Genomic DNA, 27,065 nt, shown 5'->3' on the forward strand with positions numbered 1-27,065 from the left:
AAAAAATTTGCTGTTCCAACAAACAACACACAACACAAGCATACCAAAATACATAATCCACACACATATACTTCACAAAACCCTACACTAAACCATACATACGCTACTAGCTACCACTTACCTTAACCCAAATCTAACCCTAAGGTCTGTAACTACCGCACACTCACCTTACCCGCTCCCTAACCCTAAAGTCCCTATCGCACACTCACCTTACCTGCTCCCTAACCCTAAAGTCCCTATCGCACACTCACCTTACCTGCTCCCTAACCCTAAAGTCCCTATCGCACACTCACCTTACCCACTCCCTAACCCTAAAGTCCCTATCGAACACTCACCTTACACACTCCCTAACCCTAAGGTCCCTATCGCACACTCATCTTTGGTCGCACACTTACCTTAACCCAGTCTGTAACCTTCACTCCACACTCAAGAAAATAGTGAAGCTGCAGAAATGGCCCACCAAACACTTTCCCTAGGAAAGTATTCAATATTCTGCAGCTTCGCTATTTCCAGTTTTCGATGCAAAGGGTTCAATATTAGTACTTTCAAAGAAGTAATACTTCGATGTACTAATATAGATGAAAAAGAACTAAACAATTGTGATGTGAAACTATGAATGTTTACTGCGTGACTGATTGACAGTACAAACACCTTCAGTGACCACTGTACACAAGCTACAGGAGTTCAGTATCCACACCACTACAGGCCAATTAATATGTGATGTGGATATTCCACCAATTAATATGTAATGTGGATATCCCACCACTGCTAACCAATTAATATTTGATGTGGATATCCCACCACTGTCCACCAAATAATATCTGATGTCCCAGCACTGGCCCAGAAATCAAGCAGCCTCAATCCTCACCATTGGCAACAGTGGGGGACGTACACAATGAGAGTATGACAAATACACACACAGTAAAGTGCAATTTCCCTTAAGAACACACAGAGATCACAGTCAGTCTGGGGCTGGTTTTTCCCTCTTTCTCCAGATCCCCAATAAGACTCCCCAATAGCACAGCTATAGGGTTAAGATCTCAGCAGAGGGGCTAAGCCAAGACCTCCAGCACCATCTCTGTCCAAACAATGCTTCTTTTCCCTGCCTAAGTAGCTGACACACACACACACACACACACACACACACACACACACACACACACACACACACACACACACACACACACACACACACACACACACACACACACACACTTTGAGATTTGATTTACATACAAGCACACACACCTGTGGAAGGCTGACACAGGCTTACTAGCTATGCCCCCCTTCTACCCAGACTATAAGATAGTTTCCACTGCCACCAACCCCTACTTATCAGCTACTATATGGACCTTACAGAGGGTGTCCAATCCTACTGCGTAATGTTACTATTATCCAAATGGTAGTCTGACCAAGAGCAAGGCTACTCAGGACTGGCCTGTACAGTGACACCAAATACATATGCAAGTACTCTAAGAGCTTAAATACATCTCAAGAAACATCAGCCACAAAGATAGGTTTAAATATATTGAATAATAAATAATAAAAGAACAAGACAATACTCAGTAAATCAACACAGTTACTTCAAAGTTCATGATCACAGGAAATATTTTCAAACAACACTGCAGGACAGTCTCAAATAAATACAGAAAACATCTAAACTAATCTTTACTATATTCCTATCTATATCTAAAAGAGATACTATTCTCTAAATCTTACTTACAGTAAGGCAAGTGCAGATGGTGATGATGAGCGGATGTTTCCAAGTCAACGACAAAATACAAAATGCACAGACTTTCTTTGAGAGTTCTTAGATTAATATCAAATATTACTGCTGGGTTAGCTTGGATGACATCACTTTTGTCACCTAACTTCAGTTCCCAGTATAAAACAGAAACTAACAGAATTCAACATCTCTATGTTAAAAATTCATATCTCTCAGATGTTTGATCAGAACTGGAAGTTGTAAAACAATAAAACACTTTTTACATTTTAAATCTAGTAATTACTTCTCTCCAAAACAATACAAAAAACTTCTAGCTCTAGACATTGTGTCAGCTACAATGATACTGAGAGATAACTTTTCTTGTTTATGGCCCAGAATTAAAGTAACTTAACCTCAACTATTCTTAAGTTTTGCAAGTTAACCCTTTTATGTTCTAGTCTCTACTGTTAAAACATACATTTGCTCGGGTATATAGTTTATATGCATTTCTGTTCTAAGTTAGCAGGGCATGCTGTGGTTACATTTTAGCTCAGTACATAACATACAGTTCTGTATAAATCATATAAATATTCACAAATGACAGAGAATAATTTACAAAATTCCAGATAGCTGGGCTGGCAATATTTCCCTATATAACACTTTGAGATATGGAGGGAGAAGGGCGACCCAGATTTAAGGATATCTGTTGTTTCCACCAAGTTATTTCTCTTCTGACAAACAGTACTATTGGGATCTGAAAAGACAAAAGGTGTTGATGCTGGGACCAAAGACATTTCAGATTTCACTGTATCTTTTTCATGTGGAGTCTTGCCAGGGGTAGCATGAGAATCACAGATGCCATGAGATCCACAACCCTTACATACTCCCATGCAGTGACTAAAGTCTGAGTTGAAAACCTTAGAAATAGATCTAAATAAAGATCGATTTTTTTTTTCTTGTGGAAAAAAGTGTCTTTGAACCTAGGTGTCTAGATGAAGTCCCAGGAACACAATTCTGTGAGACAGAGTCAAGAATGACTTTTGAATGAAAGCCCAGCTAGAGCAAGATATCACTCACCCAAGGAGAAATTGCTGACATTTTGAAAGACTGCAAAGATAATCAAATCATCTAAATGTTGAAAAATGTGGATACCTTGTAGTCACATTTTGAGCTACAGCTGGAGTTTGACACTTTGTGAACAGTCTTGGTACAGTGCATAGTGCAAAGGGTAAGGCACAGAACTGATAATGTGATCCAGACACACACAATCTTAAGAAACACATGAAGTCTGGATAAATAGGTATGTGATGATATGCATCTTTTAAGTCTAGTGCTACCACGAAAATGTATAAGTAGAAGAAGAGGTAACAGGTTGTGAAGTGACATTATTTTGAATTTGGGCAGTATCAAAAACACGTTTAGGAAAGAAAGATCCAGAACTGGTCTCCAAGTATTTTCTTTCTTTGGGACTAGGAACATTCTTGAATAAAACCCTTTTCTCACCTGGGAAGGAATAACTGGTTCCATCTCTCCTTGGGTCAGGATGTGATAAAGATCAGGATGAAACAAAGGAGCCTGATCTGCAAGATGAAGAGTGATTCCCTGGAAAGGAGGACACTGTAAACCTAATGAATGATTTTCAGAATGCATTTGTCTGAAAAAATCTGTTGCCAAATAGAAAAATGGAGTTTTGAAATTGACAGTCTGTTCCATGGTCAAGACAGAAATTATGCCACTATCCTGGGGAGGACAAACAACAATGTCAGTAAAATGTCCAGTCTACAAAAAGGTACTTTTTTTTTACAGAAAAACTCAGTAAAAACTGCTCTCAAACACCATAGCAGCCCCACAATGGAAAAATAAATACAATTCCTCCACAGAAATTATTTTATCAGTTAGTTAACACTACTTTTAAACTGACAGAAATGAATGTTCTCTTTAAAAGTATGTTACACTCTCAAGGCAGTCCATTAAAACACAATACTTCTAACTTTAAAATAACTTTCTGGAAGAGAAAAGTAATAAAACATCAGTAAAAAATAAGAAAATTGAATTTTTTCCCCAAAGGGTACTTATCTGGTCAGCTAAGGAAAGTGGGAGCTGACTGTTGATCCTCAAAAGCCTCAGAGGAGTGTACTCTTTGGCGGTAGTAAAGCTCAGAAGGGCTTCACAACCAAACTTGTTTTTTAGCCAGCTCAGCTTGAGCTGCTTGATGGTTTGAGTGCATGGAAGGTACCCTGAAGCTTTGGAAGCTGGTTGGCTGTTATATCCTTGGCAGGATATAACCCATATAGCTAAGGCTACTATAACAGTGAACAATATGAAGAACATGTGCTATTATGCCTCATTCTATATGATACAGGAAAATATTTTGGACAGCAGTACATTAACAGTTGGACTGTGCTACAGATAACTTTTATTTTTAAGTAGTCTTAGCATGAGCTATAATAAAAAGCATAATTCTACACAAACAAAAACTACCACAGAAACATAAAATCTGTGTTATATGTAGAATATGATGCCATGGAATGTTGTTTAGAGTGTAATAAGGCTGCACCGATGTGCTAAAGGCACTCAGAGCAACTGCTTTGCTCCTTGTTATGTATGAGGAACATGCTCTTAACAGAACATAAAACACAGCTTGTTGTGTCCTATTTCTTACTTACTGCTTTAGTGAACAATGTTTTTGTTTATTTGTGTCTTGCAATAAGTTCTCAGATATTACATTTGGCTCCTTGTGTGCAGTGTGTGTGTGTGTGTGTGTGTGTGTGTGTGTGTGTGTGTGTGTGTGTGTGTGTGTGTGCGTGCGTGTGTGTGTGTGCGCATGCGTGCGTGCGTGTGTGTGTGTGTGTGTGTGTGTGTGTGTGTGTGTGTGTGTGTGTGTGTGTGTGTATCTGCTGGGGGGAAATTGAGAGGGCTACTGTAGCAATTATTGCAGTGATTTGGCAGTTAATACTAATAGGTTAATGTTCTTACTAGTATGGTCAGATAACATTAATTGCGTTATCCACCCAACTAAAAGAAAGAAAGAAAACATTTGCTTATATTAGGAAACAACACATTTATCATCTGCTTTCAAGATGTCCACTTAACACATGGTAGGGTTTCAGTTCAGCATAGCCCTAGCCAGCAGTGTCTAACTTCTGTTAATATCTTTACCAACAAAAAGGCAGGAATAACAATATCTGTGTGAAGAATTCTATTCAAATGGAATACTATAACAAAGACAAAGTAATATTAATAAACATAACCCAAGATTCAAAAACAGTTTTCAAGTGACAGTAGGTGAATTTGTGTGATGAGTAGCCATTCACAGGAGAGGAGTGATTCAGAGACACACTGAACACAAGTGCAGACACCCGTGAAATTCCACAACCTGTCTAACATGCAAATGGTGGTATAGCAATGTGGTAATGATCAATAGTGTTAAAAAGAGGGCAGCCTCAGATACAAATAAGGCTAAATAATACGGTTTATGTATCTCATGCAAAGTGATTCTAACTCCTGTGATGTTGACCACAGCTAAAACGTGGAATTACTGGAGATAGACCATGAAAACACATTTGGGGAAGCTATAGTACTAGTAAATCTGTATATCTAACAGGCTGCACTCACTGCCTATAGTCATAGTGTTGTGCATTATCACCCTTGGTGGAGCTGTGTCATCCATCTACCCTTAACACGCACTTAAAATATTATGCCCTCCAAAACACTGAAATAGTGTATCACTACTGTGTGGACAGAGGAACCAGAAAAAAACAGGAATGGGCTGGTCGAGATATGCCGCTCTCATATGCCGAGTCCATGGGATGTGTGAGGCACCTACCCCTGTGGACACTAAGGTATATATTTTTTTGAGAATGCTAACTATGGGACAGTTCAGCAACCAACATGAAAAACAATGGCTGCATCCCAGGCATCTGCCTCAAAGATACTTCACCAGCTCCTCAGTGCCACTCTATAGCATAAGGATGAGCATATATGGCTTCCTTGTACCACAGAGGACAGATCTCATACCATGCAGACTTTTATGACATAACCCATTTCCCTAAGGTACTAGAGTAATAGACTGAACCCACATTGCAATAAAGGACCCACCTGAGCGGCAGCGGAAAAAGGTATATCAACAGTAAGAGAATCCACTCTATCAACTGCCAGATAGTTTGTAATGCATAGGGTAAAATATATAATATGTCTGCAAGCCATCCAAGCAGTTCCCACAACTTAACTTATGGTAGACGTGCAACTTATATCAGATGTTTGTGTGAGATGATTTTACTCAGGGGCATCTTATTAGTAGTGCTGGATATGCCCTGCAGCCATGATTAATGAGAGATATCAGAAATCCACAGATCATAGCAGAAATGGCTATGACAATGCCCTGACACAGTTCCATGTCATTGTCAAACATGATGGGTTGCTGAAGGCCCACTACCACTATTTAGATGTTTGTGGGGGAGCCATGCAGTATAACCATGGCATATGTAGTATGATATTTTCAGTCTGTGCAATGTTACAGAACATCATTCTATGCATGTAGTAACAACTGAGCAGAAGCAGTCAGGAGGTGGGTATCCCAGTCTTAACTGTGGAGGAAGTACCTGATGAAGAATCTGTGGAGGAGCTGGCTACAGGGGAAGACTGTCTATCTATCTATCTATCTATCTATCTATCTATCTATCTATCTATCTATCTATCTAGCTGTCTATCTATCTATTAATTAATCACAATTTGTTTACCAGAAAAGTCTGACTGAGCCATGACAAGCCCACTTTCAGTATAGGCTTGGGAACAAAACCTTCACAGTTAACAAATCTTACAAGATGTCATACACCACAATACAATACAATACAAGACAAACAGAAAATGTTAACTATCACATACAAGACATAAAAATTAGCATACAGAGGAAGCATATTTGTGCAAGTCCTACTCATCTGTAACAATAGGTGTTCAAATTCCTCCCTGCCTCAGTGGCATTTTGGGTTATTTCCCAAGGTAACCCAGTACTGGCCAGCTTTCATAAACTTAAGACTTCCCTCCCTTCCTGTCTCTTCCTATGACAGCTAATTATCTGGGCATATCCTGAAATGAAAGCCTTCAGCTGTTAGAGGAAGTAAGTGTTTAGGCTTTTTTTGCGTCCACAAAGAAGAAGAGGAAAGTACCTGAAGCTAGAATTATCTAGCAAGAGTAAATTTGCAGCCAATCATAATACCACATAAAACCAAATGCAGCAACAACTGAATCAAAGAGGTTGAGACCCACCTCAGCTATGCACAATTTTGGTGATAGTGCATGAGTACTTTCCCTAAGGCAGTGAGGAATTCGAACTTGTACTGCTACATGTAAGTAGGACTTCTGCAACTGTTCTATGTTTATCATTACCACTGCTTCAGTGGTATTTGGGAAAGTGGGAGGAAAATGATTCAATAGCTTCTGGAGAATGCTCCTGGCAAAGCTAGCTCTGGACCTTGAACAGTAATCCAGTTTGTAGTGCTTTGTGACTGTATGAACAGAGGACCAGAGGAAAAGGCCCCAGTCAAGTGAGCCTTAACCTTGACTGAAAGAGATTTACCATGCTGGGAGTAACAGAAATCAACAGCAGAGGAAAACCATTGTGCAATAGTTTGCTTACAGACAGGTTGATCTTTCTTAGTCCCAGGATGAAATAAACCAAGCAATGCTGTAACTCGACAATAGTGTTTCATAAAACAAAGCTTTCAGGTCAAACCAACCTTTCATCAGTGAATAAAATTTTTTTAACACATACTAACCACATATATAACAAACACACACAGCCAATAATTGAATAATTAACATCCTAATTTAAAATAATTAAAATTTAAAGATATAAAAAGATATAAATATGAATTTGCTTGTGTCTTAAAACAGGTTTTAAAGAAACTGTTTGATTTAAACCTGGTGGCATATCAGCACATAAACATACTATCCATTCATATTCATTGACTTCCAGTCTTTTGTTACTATCTCCTCCTCTTAACTCTATAAACTCACCCTAAACTGAAATTTATGCTCATTGCCATGTTCATTAATATGTTTAGCCAAAGAGCTGGTATCAATATTTCTTCTAATCTCTGAATGCTGTTCTCAGTTATTCTTTCCTTCAGCTTCCTTGTTGATTTTCCAATATAGAATGCTGAGCAAATACTACAATTAACTAAATATATTATGTTGGTTGTAATACATGTTGCTGAGTCTGAAATACATATTTCTTTTTTGTTAAAGGATAAAAAAAGTATTGCTTTTATTTATGGTGTTACAGCAACAACAATTGTAACAAGGAACAGTGCCTAATTTAACTATTGCAGTCCTACCAACCTTCGTATACATATCTTTATAACATAATTTCTGTTTTAGGCTTTGGCAGTTTCTATAAGAAAAACTAGGTGTCATACCAATCAATGGACATAATTCTGGTAAAGATGTCAAAATACACCAATTGTTATTAATAATTTTCTTTATCTCACAGGTAGATCTATTGAAGGTAGTTACAAAACATAGCTTGCATGTACTTGGATTTATATCCAATTCATTTGGTACATTTATGGTAGAGGTAGCAAAGTACGATCTAGTATTTCCTTCTCTGCAACCTAATACATGCTCTATTTCCATATCCAGAGATTCATTGTTATAACTTCTTGCAATAAACTCATCTTTCAGTTCCTTTATCTGTTGTTTGCATCCCTCCATTGATGTATTAAGTCTACTTACTGTAATGAATTGTGCCTTAGTAATACCTTTAAAAACATGAGGAGCATGCATACTATCATAATGAAGAAACTTGTTCCTGTGTGTAGGTTTCTTAAATACAGTAGTTTGAATCTCTGTCGCATCAAAGATGATGGTGACATCAAGAAAATGTATACTAGTTTCTGAGTATGTCATACTAAAACATTAGAATTCAGTACTGCTATTCAGATAATTCAGAAAAAAATCAAGCTCATCCTTGTCACCATGCCAAATAAAAAATAAATCATCCACTAACCTGTTAAAATACCTGATCTGCTCAGAATATTGATGTGGACCATGATAAACTCATTCTCCCATTTATCTAATACCAAGTTTGTATATGTGTTAGCAATAGGAGTTCCCATTTCTACACCAGACATTTTTGAAAGATTTTTCCATCAAATACAAAATAATTATTGTTAAGTACTATCTCCAGTAGTTCACAAATAGTTTCAGTAAATCTGCCTCTGTGCTGTCCATTTTTTATTAATATTTCTCTAATTGCATCAGTGCTATAACTATTCGGTATGACAGTGAAGAGAGACTGGATGTGAAGAGTTACCATTATAAATTTATTACTAATGTTTTTGGACAAATGTCACATACCAGTTAAATACATTTCTCAAAAAATCAGCAGGGCCTTTTATATAACTTTTTACATTCAATAACTGCTTAGATAAAACACTCTGTAAGTACATTGAAATGGGCTGTTATCTAAACCCTCCCAGTGACAATAGGTCTCGTGGGGAGGGTTCTCCAAATTCCTATGGACCTTCGGTAGCCCATACAGTATAGGTAATTTGAGATGTGCAACAGTAAAATACTGAAATAAATCTATACTAATATCATTCATCAATTGTAAATCATAAATCAGACAGTTTCTTTAAAACCTGTTTTAAGGCACAAGCAAATGTGCCTTTAATGAATATTTATATCTTTAAATTTTAATTATTTTAAATTAGGATATTAATTATTAAATTATTGAATGTGTGTGTTTGTTATATATATGGTTAGTGTGTGTTAAAAGTTTTTATTCACTGATGAAGGGTTGGTTTGACCAGAAAGCTTTGTTTTCTTAAACACTATTGACGAGTTACAACGCTGGTTGGTTTATTTCATCTTGGGATATCTGCTACTTATAAATTAAGCTTCATTCTGTGTTTGTTTGGCTGCCTTGTGACCTTTCTTAGTCCCCATATAGAAGACAAACAGCTGTTTAGCATTCCTAAAGGGCTATGTTCTGTCAAGGTAGCACATGAGCAGCATCTGGGCATTGAAAGTATGTAGAATCATTTCTCTATTGTTTTTTTTTTTTTTTTTTTTGGACCAGGATAGAAGACTGGGAGACTGATGGCTTGATTCAAGGTAAATTCAACAACACATTTAAGCATGAATGATGGATTTGTGCATATTATAACTTTGTCCTTATGAAAAACCAGACAGGGTTCTCTCACCATGAGAGCTTGCAGCTAAAAGACTCATCTTGTAGATGTCAGGGCAATAAATAAAACAGCCTTCCAAGTAACGAACCATAAGTCAGCCTGACAGGCAGGCTCAAAAAGAGATAAGGTCAATTCTTCAAGAGCAAAATTAAGACCCCAGAGAGGAGGAGTTTGCTTTCGTGGGGATCTCACGTGCAACACTGCTGTCATAAACTGTTTGACCACAAAATGTGACAAAAGAGGGGGATCCATGGGCAGACAAGCTGAGATGGACGCAAGATAAACTTTGATAGAAGCATATGACACCATCTGTAAGTAGCTCAGACAAATATTTCAAAACCAGTGGGGTCAAAACCCTTTCAGGACCTCTGTTATTGACTAGGCACTGCCTAGAAAACCTCTTCCATTTATAAAAGTAATTTTTCTGTTGCAGGTTTTCTTGCCTCCTTAAATACCTGCTGTACATCCTCATAGATCAACTGCCTAAAACATATCAAAATAGAATCATCCAAGATGTCAGTTTCAATTGCTTTACGCTAGGGTGTACCATATGCCCCTGATGCTGTGTGAGTAGATCCAGTCTGTAAGGAAACTTGTGTAAATTGCCCTTGGCCACTTTCATTAAAAGGGAGACGCAACTTTGCCTGGGCCAAAAGGAGGTTACCCCAGAGATCCTTGGTCATTCTTTCTGAATCTTTAGAAGTACCTTGGGAATCATTGAAAAGATTGGAAATACATACAGGAACATTCCCAACCATAGGAATGATAGAGAGTCTGTATTCCAAGCATAGCTGCAAGGATGTCTTGAACAGAATTTTTTCAGGTGTCTGTATTGAAGGAGGCAAGCAGATGTATATGAGGTAATTCCCACATCTGAATCAAGTCCTGGAAGACCACTTTGTTGAGCTTCCACTCATTAGAGTCTGTTCAGGATCTGCTTAGTCTGTCTGCCACTGTGTTTTGCTCTGATGGAATGTACGAGGCCTGAAGAGTCAGAGAATAGTGCAGAGCCAGTTCTCAGGCCATCACTGCTAACTGGCTTGTTCAGGTACCACATCATAGTAGTGTTATCTGTGACCACTAAAATAGGACCTGGTGCATAAGCAGTGAGGAACTTTTAAGGCAGTAATCACTGCCAGCCTCTCTTTTATGTTTATGTGCTTTGGCTTGTCCTGAGGACATCACAAATCTTGCACTTGAACTCTCATGGACACTGGAACCCACACAAAATCTGAAGAGTCCATCTGAACAGATTGGACTAGGTTCTGAAGAGAGAAAGGGAGAAAGGGAGCCCTGGAATCAGAGTCAATTGATACTTCCACCACTGAATTTCCTGTTTCACAAATCCCAGCACTGGTACTTGGAAATCCAAGGGGTGAAGGTGCTGGGTCCTACAATTCTTGAAGTACCATTAAATTGTTTTCATGCATAATCTGGTTAGTGGTGACATGAAGATCCTAGAATGTTGAGGAACCCTCTTGCTAAGGCCACATCTAGGTAAGATAAATCCAAGTAAATGCCCTGTTAAGTCAGACCTTTGTCTTCTAGTAGGAAGGCCATCCTTTTTTACTATGTCTATTCAACATCCATCATTGACAGGGTGTGAAGGAGTTTTGAAGGTTCACTATGAAGCCCAGGTAGGAAAGGAGGGGTCCAACCTTGGTTAAGGACTCCATGTACCTGGATACAAAATCTTCCCAAATCTGTAAGTCATCTAAATAAGGAAAAATGAGGATGCCTAGGGCACTGCAATAGGTGATCACTGGAGCCAGATACTTTGTAAACTCTCAAGGTGCAATAGGTAGCCCAAAGATTAATGCAGAAAACTGATAATATAAGCCAAAGACAGCAAATTTCAAAAATGTCCTGAAACTGGGAGCAATAAGAATATTATGAGATGCGTCCTTGAGATCTAGAGTCACCATAAAACAGTGATCTGGAAGCAATGTTAGGACCAACTGTAAGGCCAGCATTTTGAATTTTGGAACTTTTATAAAGGTGTTTAGAAAGGATAAATCTAGGATGGGTGCCCAGACGTGTTCCTTCTGGAGTAAAATCCTTTGCCTTTCCCTTTGAGTATTGTAGGCACTGCTTCCATGACCCCTGCTTCTACCATGTGATACAGCACAGGAGGAAACAGCTGTGTCTGGTCTAGTGGGTATGGGGGAACTTCCCGAAAGAGGGAGGATTTTCTATCCATTGCCAAGTTCCTATTTGACTTATTCTCAGAATCCATTTGTCTGAAACTATTTTCAGCCTGGCTGCAAGGCTGATATATCTATACAGAGAGAGAGGAATAGAAGGAAGGGCCGGGTTAGGGGTACTTTGTGATTTGACTTAGTCATTACTTTGCAGAGGGTTAATTCTTTTTCAGAAAGGAACTCTCTTGTTTTGGTTTCAAAGAATTATCCTCTTGCCATTTCCTTTTGGATCCCTGACTTTTGTTTGGCTTGGATTTTTGTTTGTTCTGCCCCTTGAAGGAAAACACCTTATTTGGAGAGATCTTGGGTGCATGAAAGAAACATCCTAGATACCTCATGCATTAATTTGCATCTATCATCCCACTGTTTGAGAGTCTATGTAACAGAGGGTCCAAACACCAATTCAGAACTTAAAAGTCCATTGAAAATTTCATTTTTTAAATCATGTGAGAAGTTTGGATTACATAACCAAGAAGACTGTCTTTAAACAATAAAAGAAGCAGCATTTCTGAAGACTGTATCTGCACTTTCAAGTACATGTCTCAAAGCATGTTTCAAAACCTGAGTCAAATTAGAAACAATTCCATTCATATAAGACTTTTGTCATGCAGGGAAGACTGCAGCAAAAGGATGCAGCAAGATCACCCAAACCATATACACACTGTAAAATAAATTTCCACATATAGCCTTGATAATCTGACATTCTAAAGGCTAGAGTACTAGAAAGAGGGATCCTATTGACTGAAGATCTAACACATTTCCCTCTTTATCAGGGGCATTGGATAAGATGAAGCCAAGGGCTTTTTATCAAGGTAAGTAGCTGTGGAGATAGTCAAATGAAAAAAGAGGCCTGTCATATCCAAGGAGACTCTGTATTTTCTCTAAGCCTTTTTAGGGAATGCTGAAATAGATACAGGTGTCCTTCAGGCAGCTTGGTAAACATCTTCCAAGGCCAGTGTAGAAGAGGTATAGCCACAGAATTGGGCATATCATCCTCATATACCCTGCCTAGCTCTGGAGTAATTCCCACCTGCTCTCAAGAAAAAACATCACTAAATCTAGCAATCATCTGAGGAAAAGCAAACACTTGTTTGGACTTAAGCACAGGTTCATCTTACTAAGAATCAGTGTGACTGGACTCATTGTCAACTTGGAAATCACCACTGTCCTCATCAGATTCCTTTTTATTCTTTGAAATAACAAAAATGTCTCTAGCCAAACTAGCACTAGAACCATGGATGGGAAACAACCACCAAAAATAGCTACCTGTGGAACACTCTTAGCCAAGGAAACCTTATCAGCCTTATAAACAGCTATAAAGTGATTATCAGCTGTATGATGAAGCGTCTGTTTGTTTTTCTTGTGAAATTCACAAGATAAAATATTTGGGCACAGAATATTATGCCTAGCAAGGCGGCTCTTACCCCAAACTACTCCAGCACCTAAAGGGTTTGGTTCTTACATACCTGCCCCAGGTACAGGAACAGCCCCACAGGATATGTCTAAATTATGTTCCGTACTGGCTGGCAAAGTTACACTAGGGGAGACAGGGTAAAGGGTAAGTGGGCTGCAGACTAAGCAGTGGCCCAACAGAATCACTGACCACAGGTTGAGGCATGCTTTTATTTTATTTTTTTTCTTTTTAGGTGTAACTGCATTTGATGGGGGTGGGGATACCGGAGTTAGGATCCATCAAGTCAGGGGGTTGGGAGAACCCCAGCCAGTATAATAAACTGACAGTAGTGGATAATGCATCACAAAAAGCACTTAAAGTTTCTAGTAATAAGTATGTCTCTACACAACTAAACTCTGCCATTATTACAAAAATAGTTTGAAATGTGATCATAATTCTTATACAACTGACAGAAGTTAAAGAATTTCCTGTATACAAAGTCCAAACACCAAAGAAACCAATGTAGCAAACTAGTGTTATAATAAGTTCTACACACTTTATCTATGTTAAACTGACATAAAATAGAGTTTACTAGCAATTTAAACTACAGTTTCTTATTAAAGAGACAGAAAAATCTCCACAGTACATTCAAATAACTTCATTTGCGGGAATATTGCAATCCATTGTTAAAAACACACAGAGCAGAGCCATACATATAGTTAATAAATAATGCTGAAAAAAATCCAAGTTCTAAAATGTTTTCCTGTCAAAAGATGAAAATAAAGCAGAGTAACAATAGTCATCTAGTGTCTAACAGCACACATTCATGCTGCACGTCTGAGAGAACTATTTAAAGTTTCCTCAGCAACAGTAAAACCAAACATTTGTCAAAGATATAAGGCAAATATACACTGCTAAAAGCAGAAATTCCCACATGAATTACTGTGGACACTGACAGAAACAAAATATTAAAATAAATATTTATATATGTGTGTCTGTGTATGTATATATTTTTTAATAAACAGAAACAGAGTAATAAATCTAATAATAAAATGAGAGAAGGGGGTCCCCAAATGAGGCTTATCTGAGCAGTAAGCCAGAAACAAACAGCACCAGATCATGAGAAGAGTCAGACGGCAGAAAAAAACTGAACACTCACTTCCTGTAGCAGCTGAAGGCTTCCCTCTCATGGTATGGTCAGTCAATCAGCTGTCACAGAAATAGAGAGGGAGGAAAGTCTGAGCTTTTGAACGCTTGCTAGTGTTGTGCTACCTTGGCAGAGATCCCAAAATGCCACTGAGGCAGTAGAAATGACGAACATAGAGAAAAAAGCAGCAATTGGCAGGCCCATGAAGGCCAGATGAAGGTGGGCGCAATACACTGCAGCACTGGCTAACAGGCAGGAACTACTTCCCAACTATAGAGCAGAATAAAGTTTTATACAGAACAGCAAAATGACGTATGCAATCTAACATCAAGGCTGTGCTATACCATGCATAGACTGGCTGCACTGTGCATCACACATAGGCTACCCAAGTAACAAAGTACAGAGGGTAGGGCTCAGCTATCATCATATACATAGTAGGGAGGGACACAGTGTTAAGTGTCATCACTGGACAAATGTGTGTGTGAATGTACTTGTGTGCATGTGTGTGTGTGTGTGTGTGTGTGTGTGTGTGTGTGTGTGTGTGTGTGTGTGTGTGTGTGTGTGTGTGTGTGTGTGCGCGCGCAATGGTATGTACAATATGTTTTGATGTGTGTGTCAGACAATTGTTGTTAGGTTGGGAAATTAGAAAAGTCTGTCCAGGGAGGGGGTGTTGTTTCTAATGCTGTGTGAGTGTGTGGAGGTGGCCGATGTAAATGTTTGACTGACTGTTTGACTGACTGTTTCTTGGACATGGCCCTAACAGATGTTGAAGCCCTGTGCTGGGATCAGATGGATAGATCCAGGGCACCCATGGGAGGCATAGATGTAGACTGGACAGATTGTCAACATTCACTGAAACATCTTTACCTAAGAGGGTCATAGGATTGATCCAGATTACACTGAGAGGATGGAATGCTCCATGACCACAAATAGTGGCTCATGCCATCAGTGGGTTTGGCAAAAACACTCCACTTGCATGGTTATCCAGATTACAACATACTTCCCTCAACAGTGGATAGTGGATTGGATTTGGTAACCCTACATATACCGGACCATGGCCTCTCCCTTCCATGGTGGCCCTCTCCGCTAGATATGGAGGTGGACCAGCCATGGGAATTCATCAGCCATGATGTCTGGACAAACAGAGGTACCTGCTGTGTGCATAGTCCCTAAGCCACAAGATCATGATGTTGCATATGTGGCCATTGCACTCCCTGAAATAATCATGCAGATCACATAATATCCCTACCATCTCAGCAATGCCTGTGTTGACATCTGCCTTTCACTGTATTATGGTCCTGCACAAATTTTGTTTTGCAATCATAGAAACACCTAACTTGGGTGGTGGATGGTACCCATGGTGTGCTTTATCATTTTATCACTAGCACAATGTTCACTAATACCTTCTTCTTCCTATATGGAGTTCATAGTAACCAAACAGGGAATGTGCTACATGTGAAGACATCCCTCTTTGGGGAAAACTATCTGCATCTTTTTGTTCATGTGTATCATTCTGAGTTTGTGGAATGGGCTGCTCTGGCATAGATGCTATATCCGTGGAATGGTGTGGGGATGTGGACATCAAATTGCCTGTGTTCAGCATTGGCACCATCACCTCTGACCATGACAAAATGTGGCTGTCATCATCACCATCAGAGTCGGGCATTTTCCTGCCATCAGACAGCTGTACATCCATGATAGAGGTCCCTGATAATGTAGTACCTGTATAAACACCAAATTAAATCACACAAAGCAATTAAAATCCTTCACTAATAGCTATAGCCCAGGGAATGAAATGCTACTACTACTATTACTTTATACAATGGTACAGGAAATTAATAGGTAACATACCTTGTGCCAGTGGCCTTTGAACCTGAAGCCTAGGTGTTCTTATAGAAAGACGTTGCCATGGTTATACACTGTACCACCCCACAGATTTGTTTACAATGGCAGATACTTGCCCATGTTAAGACATACCCACCTGGGGAATCATAAACAGATATTTTATAGTGGTCTGCTCAGCTCTGTACCAATAACCAGGAATCCACCATGGGTTGGGGAAATGCTTGGACTCCTAGGCAGTGATCCTAGGAAACTCTCCATCTCTGCTAAAGGTGGTTTGGTCAGCAGGACACCTCCCTTTGTCTCTACTCCTGTGTAAGGTGTATTACCAGACCATTTACAGAATTTATCATGTAGGCAGTGCAATGTCTCACTTTATTTTATTTATTTTATTTTTATTTATTTAACATTTGTTGACCTGGAAAGTCCAACTAGGACAGAGCTTATTTTCAGTGAAGGCCCGGAGAGAAACGCTGCAGATGCATGTCTTTGGAATGTGGAAAGAAACTGGAGTATGCAGAGGAAATCCATGCGAATGCAGGGAGGATATGCATACTCCACACAGAAGGCACCCCAGCCGAGAATTGAACCAGAGAACCTCTTGCTTTGAGGTGACAATGTTAACCTCTGTACCACTGCACCACCCGCACCACTGCACTGCCCACTTGGTCGTTCGTCCTGCTCTGATCACCAACAGCACTGATGTCACTGATGACATCCCACCAAGCACAGCTGTGGAAGAGCCATCAGATTTCTCATGGCTGATCATCCAGCAGCCATGGAGGCAGAAGCCCTATAGCAAGGTGTCAATCTCTGCAAGACATAACTTGCATTTCTTTCAGATGCTTACTACATTGTTGCACACTTGTCTGGAATGGAAAGGAAAATGTTAATGAAAACTTTTATGTTCTTACTTGTTATATGCCTACAAGTTAGAGTAGGGTGTTAAGAACTATGTGATCTTGATATATAAACGCTGAATGTCACGGACTCCACCAGGAAAGAACCAAAAGGTGAAAATGTTAAAATCACTTCATCAGATTAAGCACTTTCATCCACTAAAACGTGGACTTCACATTTTGGTGGATGAAAGCACTTAATCTGATGAAGTTTGTGTAATAAAGAGTGATTTTTAATGTTTTCACCTATTGGTTCTTTCCTGGTGGAGTCCGTGACATTCAGCGTTTATTTATCTTTTGTGGACTCGATGTCGACTAAACACTTTTTTTGGTTGATCTTGATATATATATATATATATATATATATATATATATATATATATATATATATGAATTCACTTCATAACACTGAAAACTCAAAACACTGAAAATGAGAAAACGTCATAATACAGAAGTGCAAAACACTGAAACTTCAAAACACTGAAAACTCAAAACACTGAAAACACATATCATACATATACTGAGTTTAAACAACATAGATCATAGCACTTTCCACCAAGTGTAAGCAGGGGGGCAAGCCTCCCTGCACCCCCACACCCCCTGCTACTTAAATATACCAACTCCAAGATTTCACTTAGTGAAGTGCAATCTTGGAGTTGATATATATAAGTAGCAGGGGTTGGGGGGTGCAGGGGTGCTTGTCCCCTGCTTACACTTGGTGGAAAGTGCTATGATTTAAGTTGTTTAAACTCAGTATATGTATGATATGTGTTTTCAGTGTTCTGAGTTTCAGTGTTTTGAGTTTTCAGTGTTTTGAAGTTTCAGTGTTTTGGTTTCAGTGTTTTGAGCTTTCAGTGTTATGAAGTGAATCTATATATATATATATATATATATATATATATATATATATATATATATAGATATAGACAGATATATAGATATAGATATAGATATCTACAGTATGTATGTGTGAAAGTCACACAGATATGGGATATGTATGGGAAGGTGTGTTTGCTTAGGTCTTGCCAGCCCCAATCTCCCCCTCCAAAAAAAAGTGGACTCCATTTGGAAATTACATGTAATGGCCCTCACAGCTTTCCACAGCTGAATATCATAGGTGTTACATATCATTGGCAGACAGGGGGGTATGCATAGACATGTGTTGTTTCTATAGACACAGTAAGGTACACCACAGCCACATATAAACTGTACCCTACCAAGGCCAGAATTAGTGCAGTAATACCATAGACATTTTGCTAAATACCATGAACTCATTGGCTTCTGTTATCGAAAGTGGGTTGTTGACGTACACAAATATAACTTTTTAGGGCTTACATGTGTGCTGCCTAAAGTTTCACAGTGTTTACAGTTCATATCAAAGGGCTAGCTATTCTCCCACTCCCCCCAAGAAGAAAGTACACAAAGGACATTACTAAGCAGTCAGCAGTTTATTTATCTTTTGGTGGACTCGATGTCGACTAAACGCTTTTTTTGGTTGATCTTGATATGTTGCCTTATTGACAGGTCCCTTGCTCCAGGTGTATCACCTACTAATAGCTGAATCACACACCCTTACACTTTCATGACTATTATAAACTTCAGTGCTGTAGGAACTGCTGTAGAATTTTAAAGGCTGAACATTTCCTCAGACAACTGTCATATCATTATACAATGGACACCTCTGATCACACATATCAATAATAAATGTATTGCAAGTCAGTGTGGTACACAAAGCAAGATACACCCTCACACTGCCAGCATACATGTACCTTTAAACAACAACATAAAGAATCTGTACAACTGCATACTTTTAAAGATATCCCCAGGCAAAAGTAGGTGCAGGTCATAATGGCACTTTTCTACAGTTCCACAGATCACTACTAGGCTAACTGCCCTTGCGGACAATTTTAAACATAACCAATTACCCCATGTGAGAATCAAACCCTGCACCTTGTGTCTGTAAGGTAAACACCTTAACCATTATGCCAACCTCCCAACAAAGGGAAATGCACATACCCACACAAACACAGCAAGTGGGCTGGAGTGAGATGAGAACCCCTACCTATCTATTCTTACACACTACAGATGATAGTACTTAACACATGCACCATTGCATAGGTTTATTTAAGAATTACTGACTCACAGTATTTACTTTGTATGCAAGTGTCACTGGATTTTGTTATGGTACATTTTTTTTATACCTGTACATTGTTTTGTTCTGCATTTATATTCTTTCTTTGATGTTTTTTATATTTATGTCTTCTTGGACCCAAGTCACAACTGAACACAATTCCTTGGCATACCATTCTACCCCATTTAACATATGTGAAATAAATATATTAAAGCTTGGTTATACTATACATGCAATTAGCTGGCTCCATTCTGCCATAGTTATGCTTCGCTAATACAGAGCTATGTTTGTGTCTTTTACTGATCTTTCCTTTTGGTATTGTACACATTTTTAATTAGCATACAGCCTGAGTGAGGCTTTCATGTACCTGTATAAAGCCAAGCAAACAATTTGCAGCAAGCTCTAAATTATATAATTTGAACTACTATTACTAAGTGTTTTGTTATATTCAACTGGTTTGGTATTAGTATTTTATTGACTTGCTATATGTTTATTAACATATATTGTGTTTTTTAAACAGTGCAATATAAATAAAATGCATATCTGGAGCTCTGTTTTGCTAGACATTCCTTAATTGACTAACACATTTCCTGACTCATTTCTCTACAATAGTATATGACCTGCCACCAGGAGATGGGTCAGCAGACAAGTGTATCATGATACAGGATGCCTAGCCTAGGTCTATAAAAGTGTTACATAAAATGCAGAATCCGGAAAAGTACAAATGTTTATACTTAACTGTTAAAACAAGCTATATATGTCTTAGCAGTCAGTAATTTGTTCCTTTTCTTCACATATGTTAGTGATGACACACCTCATGTTCCGAACGAACACCTTGGACAGGAGGCAGTACTAAGAATCATTGGGAACATCACCAGTATTATACAGAACGTTTTTCCAGGTAGGTCCTGCGTATAATGTGGCACGTCACAAAATGGAGGGTAATGAGCTATTACACATGCTCTGCTAGTATGTACTTATGAAGAGCCTGCTTTCATGGCTACTTCCATTTAGAAAGTATGGAAGAAATATGTTGAATGTGAATGGTTTTGTTATCAACAGAAGGTATGTGATGGTCCTCATTACCACTGGCAGGGCTACGATGCATAATGTAAGTGTTTGGGTTTGCAGACATGCTTAGCCTGTCAGCGATATCAAGGTTTAGAAAATGTGACATCTTATTTCTCTAAGGAAGGAGGGAGAAGAGCCATTTTGATAGCAGCACTACCTACCGTCATACTCTATACAACCTAGCTGAGAGGGAGAGGGAAAGAATTCTGTGCATCCTATATCAAAGCATGTTGTATATGACTATGCAAAGGTCCCCGTACAGGTGTATAAACTAGAATCGGTGAACCAGAAGAAGAAATCACATTACCACATGCAGTGTGATCACAGGCATGGGTTCATTTTGTTCCCTATGAAAACAGTACTGTTTTGTTTAACAACAACTTGTGAGAAGACTGTTTTTTTCCCTTTTTTTACTTAGAAAGTCCTTCACTCATAACTGTGTCTATGTGAATGAATGCAGAAAGTGTACATGTCAAATATGATGGGAACAGTCAAACACAAGCCCACAAAATTATGCAAATGTGAGTGGTTATTTTTTGTGCATTCACATTACTACTTTCTAGCAGACATTTGTACATTCACATTTCTTTAAAATCATGTAACAAAATGTTGTGGGGCATGTAGCTGAGTGCATTGTTTATTCTAGTTTCAAATGTTCTTTTTGAATAACCAGATCTGTCACTCCCTGAATTGTGAGGATGTTCCTTTCACCTGTGCTGTTTTACATCATTATTGTTCTTACAGAACACCTTTCCACTGGTACTAATATAGGATGGGGACTGAAGGACAAGTTCTATAATCTTTAATATTTATGTTCAAAGACTGGAGTTTCCAAAACATATTCCACTGACTCTAGTATGCTGAAGAGTGTGCCATTTTTGTGTAAATGAACAGTGACCTCTGGGCTGCAATGGAAGCATTTGCAAAAGCACGCCAAAGTCTGGGGCTCAACCTCGACATGAAGAAAATACAGCTGCTCTAATGAGCCTCCACACTTCACCAGTGATGGATAAATTCAAGAGGAAGTTAACCACTTCTATTAGCATCAGTAGCTGACTCTGCCTATTAGCAAACACAGACACTGAGACTTAACACATCTTTTGGCAACCTGTTTTGTTGTGTTATCAGTGACCATGACCAATTAAAGTACATTGTGAGACTAGTATAGGGCCCAGTTATCATTCTTTATGGATGTGAAAACTGAGAGACTTATGAGCAACGTTGAAAGATCCCAGAGAGTTCAGTCCAGTGATGTTTCCAGAAGACCCTCCTTATCCGGTAGGAATCTTGCTATTTTAACATCAGTGCGTTCAGTGAGTTCAATGCCATCAGCACTGAGGCAATGATGCACAGACAGCCCCATTCAAATGAGCACTATTCAGCAGTTTGACTATCAGCTCGAAAACAGGTTCTCTGTTCACAGCTGAGTCACAGCCATTGATCATGTGATGCTCAAATGAAATGCAGCAAAGTCACACTGAAGACACATCTCAGAAAAGCAGATATGGGCAGCACAAGTTGTGAAAACTGGCTGTCAGTCATAATGGTCCCACAACCTCCATCAAGTGGCAGCATGTTTTGAAGAGATGTGCCTTACTTAAAAAAAAAAGTAAAGAAGGGGGAAATTACACCAGTGTCAACTTTCCCACAAGGAAATACCTAGTTATTTTGGATGCATCTATGAATCTATGACAGGACTGAGTCACCCGAGGTTCCATCTGTGGACCATGAAAGAGAGACAGAAGAGAGAGGAAGAGAGAAGGAGATCATCCTTAGCTGATAACTACATTGAAAGCACATTTCATTTTTACAGATTATATTTTCCTCCCTGCAAAGTGATCCCTACACTGACACATATAAAAACATAATTTTCAGTTTCTTCCCTGCTGTTACATGTCTATGCTATTTAATGTCCTCAGTACACACCACATAGGGTTTGAACATGATATTTTCTTTGGGAACCCATCTCCTTTGCTTTTACATCATTTTGCCTAACTCACATTTTTTTGTTGTTTTGGCCAAGAAAAAACAGATATAGCAAGATATTTGCAGCTCTTTGTTCCTACTCATCTTTTGGAGGCATAAATCTATTGCGTTTTTAGGAATTCCCCTCTCTTATACTATGTGCTGTCATTTTCTGCTGCTTCCTTTCCTTCCCTGTGATCATAAACATATTAGGCATTTGGGAATTTACAGCTCTTTTGTTCTGCAGTTTCAGATCGACAAAGCCTGACACCAATAACAGACAATGTGACATGAGCAGCTGATTCTTATTGTTTTAAACTGTCACTAAAACAATGAGAATGTTTGGGGTTATCAAACAGTACTACAGAATCATCAGACAACCTATGTAGAAGATTCTATAGGAATGAGAAGTGTACTGATTGGTTCTCTGACAGAGTAGCTGATGCATAGAACAGACTACCAAACTACATTAAAGTAAGTACTAGTTTAAATATTTTTAAGAACAACCTGGACACTTATTATGGGAACAAGTGCTTTGGTATTTTGGCAAGCTAGAAGGACATTAATGCCCGTGCTTGAAATATTTGGGTCTATATTATATGCTCGAAGTTTTAAAATTTTGATGCTCAAATGATCGACACCATATGAGCAAAGTTTTAAAACATCGAACATATAATAAAAATTAACAAAAAAAAAAAAAAATTACCTGAACGCCCCGCTGAAGGCCCCCTTGTACCCCTACACCCCCGCTACTTAAATATACCAACTCCGAGATTGCACTACAGTAAAGTAAAGGGAAATATTCCCTATGGCGATCTCCACTGATACTTTCGAGCTTTCAAAAGTTCACACATATGGTGTTGACCATATGAGACTCGAACTTTTGAAAGTTCGAGCTTCTGATATAGACCTGAAATATTTGTATGTATGTATGTAGTATTTTGCAGCTGAAGAGGAAAGTGCTAATTGCAGTATGTTTAAAACAACAAAGAATACAAGCCATAGAGTGACACTGTAAGAATGTTTCAGACACTTTGTCTAGAGTTTCTCAAAGTAAGCAATCATTTAAGTGGTACCATTCTAAGTAAATGCAAGGCAGATTTGGTATAAGAGAGTACAGCATGATAATTTAATCTTTGAGAATACAATATTCCATTACTGAAATAAAAAGTCCCAACCAAAAAGCAGACCTATGCTATTATATCTACTCCCAACTGTCAACTTTGAGTTAGAACAAAATAAAAAAATAAATAATGGCTAGTAAGAATGCTTCAAAGAAAGTAATATGATATAGACTGCACAAATATCTTTTTTCAGTTTGTGGGTACAGTGGTCCTTTAAATGCCTCCTGCAGACACATAATTTATGTATTGGTTTCTTCACTCTTGGGATTCTTTTTCTAAATCTACATTTTATTATGATGACAAAGTCATAATAGCTGTTCCTTTTCGCCCTAGATAATATTGTACCACATGCAAATATCCAAGCCCACATCTTCCTTCTGGACTGGCAGTTAAAATGCCTGTACCAGCAAAATGCCTGTCAAACAGCAGCAACTTCAGTTTTACTTGTCATACCTTACAGTTATTTACCCCACCCAAATAATTGTTTTAGTGTCATATCCTGGTTTTCAGAAAGGGTTACCCTGAGTGGTAGGCCTTATCATGAGTGGCTATCTGCTTGTGGTAACCTTTTAAGCTTCAGAAGATGTCCTACTACACACTGATTTACCATGAGCCGTCTTACCAGCTGTGGTACATGGTACTGAGTGGCTTATACTAATCCCTGGAAATGTCTGACACAACCAATTTATGATGCAGAATGATTCAGAGATTCACTTGGCTGCATAAAATAACATGATCAGATGAAAAATGTAATATAGTCAAAAGATGGTGGTTACTATCTGAAGTCAATGGAAGAAGCTGCAGTGCAGGTAAGTTATTTGAGGTTCAGTAGAGATGTAGGACTGGGTATATATGTAAGTGGGTGTGCATGTCTGTAGTGGTATGACTGGAGTCACATAACTATGTGTGTGTGTGCATGCACGTGTGTCATAATGTGCATGTGGTTGGGTTGCTACCTTTTCAGATGCCCAAAAATGGGACATTTTTTTAATGGAAACTTGTAATAATTCCTCAACGCCTTTTCCAATTTTGTATATGGGGTCAGGGTGTCACTCCACCAGCAACAATCATCTCAAGCCAAGGTTTACACCACCGGGTGGCTAGCCCTGCCACTGTATTTCATTCGTAGCACTCACTCACACACTCTCACCTACACCCAATTTAGAGTGCCCAATCAACTTATTACATGTCTTTGGAATGTGGGAAGAAACCAGAGCACCCAGAGGAAACCCACATGACCACAGGGAGGACAAGCAAACTCCACACAGAAGGCACCCCAGCTGAGAATCGAACCACAGAATGTCTTGCTGTGAGGCAACAGCGCTAACCACTGCACCACGACAGCGACCCTGGTTTTATCCTGCCAGATTACAAGTTTCCGTTTTTTAATGGAAATGTAATCTGTCAGGATAAATCATACCCACAATAAGGCCAAAGGACTAGGCTTGACTTTAAAACTCAAAGTAAAGCAGCAAACAAAACAGAAAAAGTTACAAGCAGATAGGCTGCCTGGTCTTATTGACAGTGTCAATATTAATTGTCTTTTAAAGCTTTAACTACATGTTTTTATAAAACATTTTGGCTAAAAGTTTATTAAATAATGACTTTTTCTATTTGAAGGTATTTATTAATGCATATTTGTGTATATTTTGGATATTCAGGTTTTAGCTTTAATACTTGATTATTGACACTGAGTCATGTGATGTAAAATAATTAATGGTATTTTAAAAGGGGAGTGTGTTGTGATTATTTCAGCTCTGATGAAGTTCAGTGAATAAATAAGGAACAAAAGTGCTTAGTTGACACTCCTCATTTCTCTTGAGTGTTTCTTCACTTATATTGTTGGTGCAGTTTTCATATATGAGTGCTCAACTTTGTTTCTCTTGTTTGCTGCTTCACTTTGGGTTTTATAGTTCATTTATGCTTAGAGGACTGTTCTGCCATGTTTTTGTTTTTACTAGACTTGACTTTGTTGCCAAAATAAAAACACACAAAGAATTTGAGTTATTTCCATTGTTTGTATTACATGATGGTGTTTTATACAAATATTAGAAGAAACTTAGGAAATATTTCTTTATTCTAAATTATTATGACATTTGCCATTTTTGTGTTTTCACTAAATGCAACTGCCCAAAGAGGGACAGTCCTGCATAAAAAGATACAGATGGCAACCCTAGCATGTGGGTGAATGGGTAAATGTGTCTGTGAGTCCAATCAAGTGTGAAGGAGGTGTGGCATAGAGTCGATATGTCTGTATGTATAGAACTCTCTGTGTGTGTGTGTGTGTGTGTGTGTGTGTGTGTGTGTGTGTGGCCTGGGGTTAGAGTAAGGGTTAGGTAAGGGGATAGATTCCATGTGTGTGTGTGTGTGTGTGTGTGTGTGTGTGTGTGTGTGTGTGCACGCGCGCGAGCGTGTGTGTTGACTGTTTCTATATTTTTGTGTAGTGATAGTGTAATGGGATGAGTTTCTTGTAAATTAAGATGCACATTAACTTTAGGGGTAGGAGCAGAGTTAGGGCTATTGTGCGTTACTCTGTTGGAACAAGGGGGGACATCTTAACTTAAAAAGACCCTTCCTATAACACTACCATTATTCAAACAAATTTGAGCTGTATGTGGTCTGGTAATGGATAGTGCATCAGAAAAGGAAATTTGTTTCTCTTTTCAATGTACTGTGTTAATATGAATTATGCTTGATGTAGTGAATGTTTGACATATTATGGTTGATGTTCTGTATGTTTTACAAGTAGCATGTTGACCATTCCTTATATAATTATTTTAAGAAATGTCTGAAGGGCTCAATTGCCATAGTATATTATAGCTCAGCCACACTCATCTGAAATCTGTCTATCAAGATTACGGTCACGCCCTCCAGTAAATCTCAGTGTAAAATTCAATGTTTTTTCAATGTAATGTTTTTGCAGCTTTCACAGCTTTAACATCTTTACTTGTTAGTCTTCTGTTTTTTAAGCTGAACAAGTTAAAGTAAATAAAAGAGAGTAGAATAAAAGTTTGCAGACAGAGAGCCCAGAACCGACCCATAAAACTTCAGACCTATTAGTCTGACCAGTCTGATATGCAAAGCCATGGAATAAATCATCATAGAAATGATCAGCACAGACTTAGGCAACCTTCACACACTGGAGCCAACCCAGTTTGGCTTTGTCAAGGAAAGGTCATGCCTACTAAACCTGGTGGACTTCTTTGAGAAGTTCACCAAGGCAATGCATGAGAATAAAATGTGCATACTGCTTACCTGGACCTGGCTAAGGTGTTTGATACAGTACTCCACTGGGTATAGTTTACAAATTCAATGAACTTGGCATTAACTCCTACATAACTTACTGGATTGCAAGCTGTCTTACAGACAGGACCCAGGAATTCAGGATTGGTGAG

At 38.6% G+C, this 27,065-nt stretch overlaps 1 protein-coding gene across 1 annotated transcript in view; it reads left to right on the plus strand.

Moving 5' to 3' along the window:
- Window positions 1-27,065, plus strand: part of SMPDL3B (sphingomyelin phosphodiesterase acid like 3B) — a 459,824-nt gene that overhangs the window by 160,262 nt on the left and 272,497 nt on the right. Inside the window, exon 3 of the mRNA XM_044060102.1 lies at window positions 20,314-20,411. Within this exon, the coding sequence (XP_043916037.1) occupies window positions 20,314-20,411 (98 nt within the window). The remainder of the gene's footprint in view (window positions 1-20,313; window positions 20,412-27,065) is intronic.

Source organism: Protopterus annectens, chromosome 1.part2, assembly GCF_019279795.1.
Source record: "Protopterus annectens isolate FY-2018-M chromosome 1.part2, PAN1.0, whole genome shotgun sequence".
NCBI lineage: Eukaryota > Metazoa > Chordata > Ceratodontiformes > Protopteridae > Protopterus > Protopterus annectens.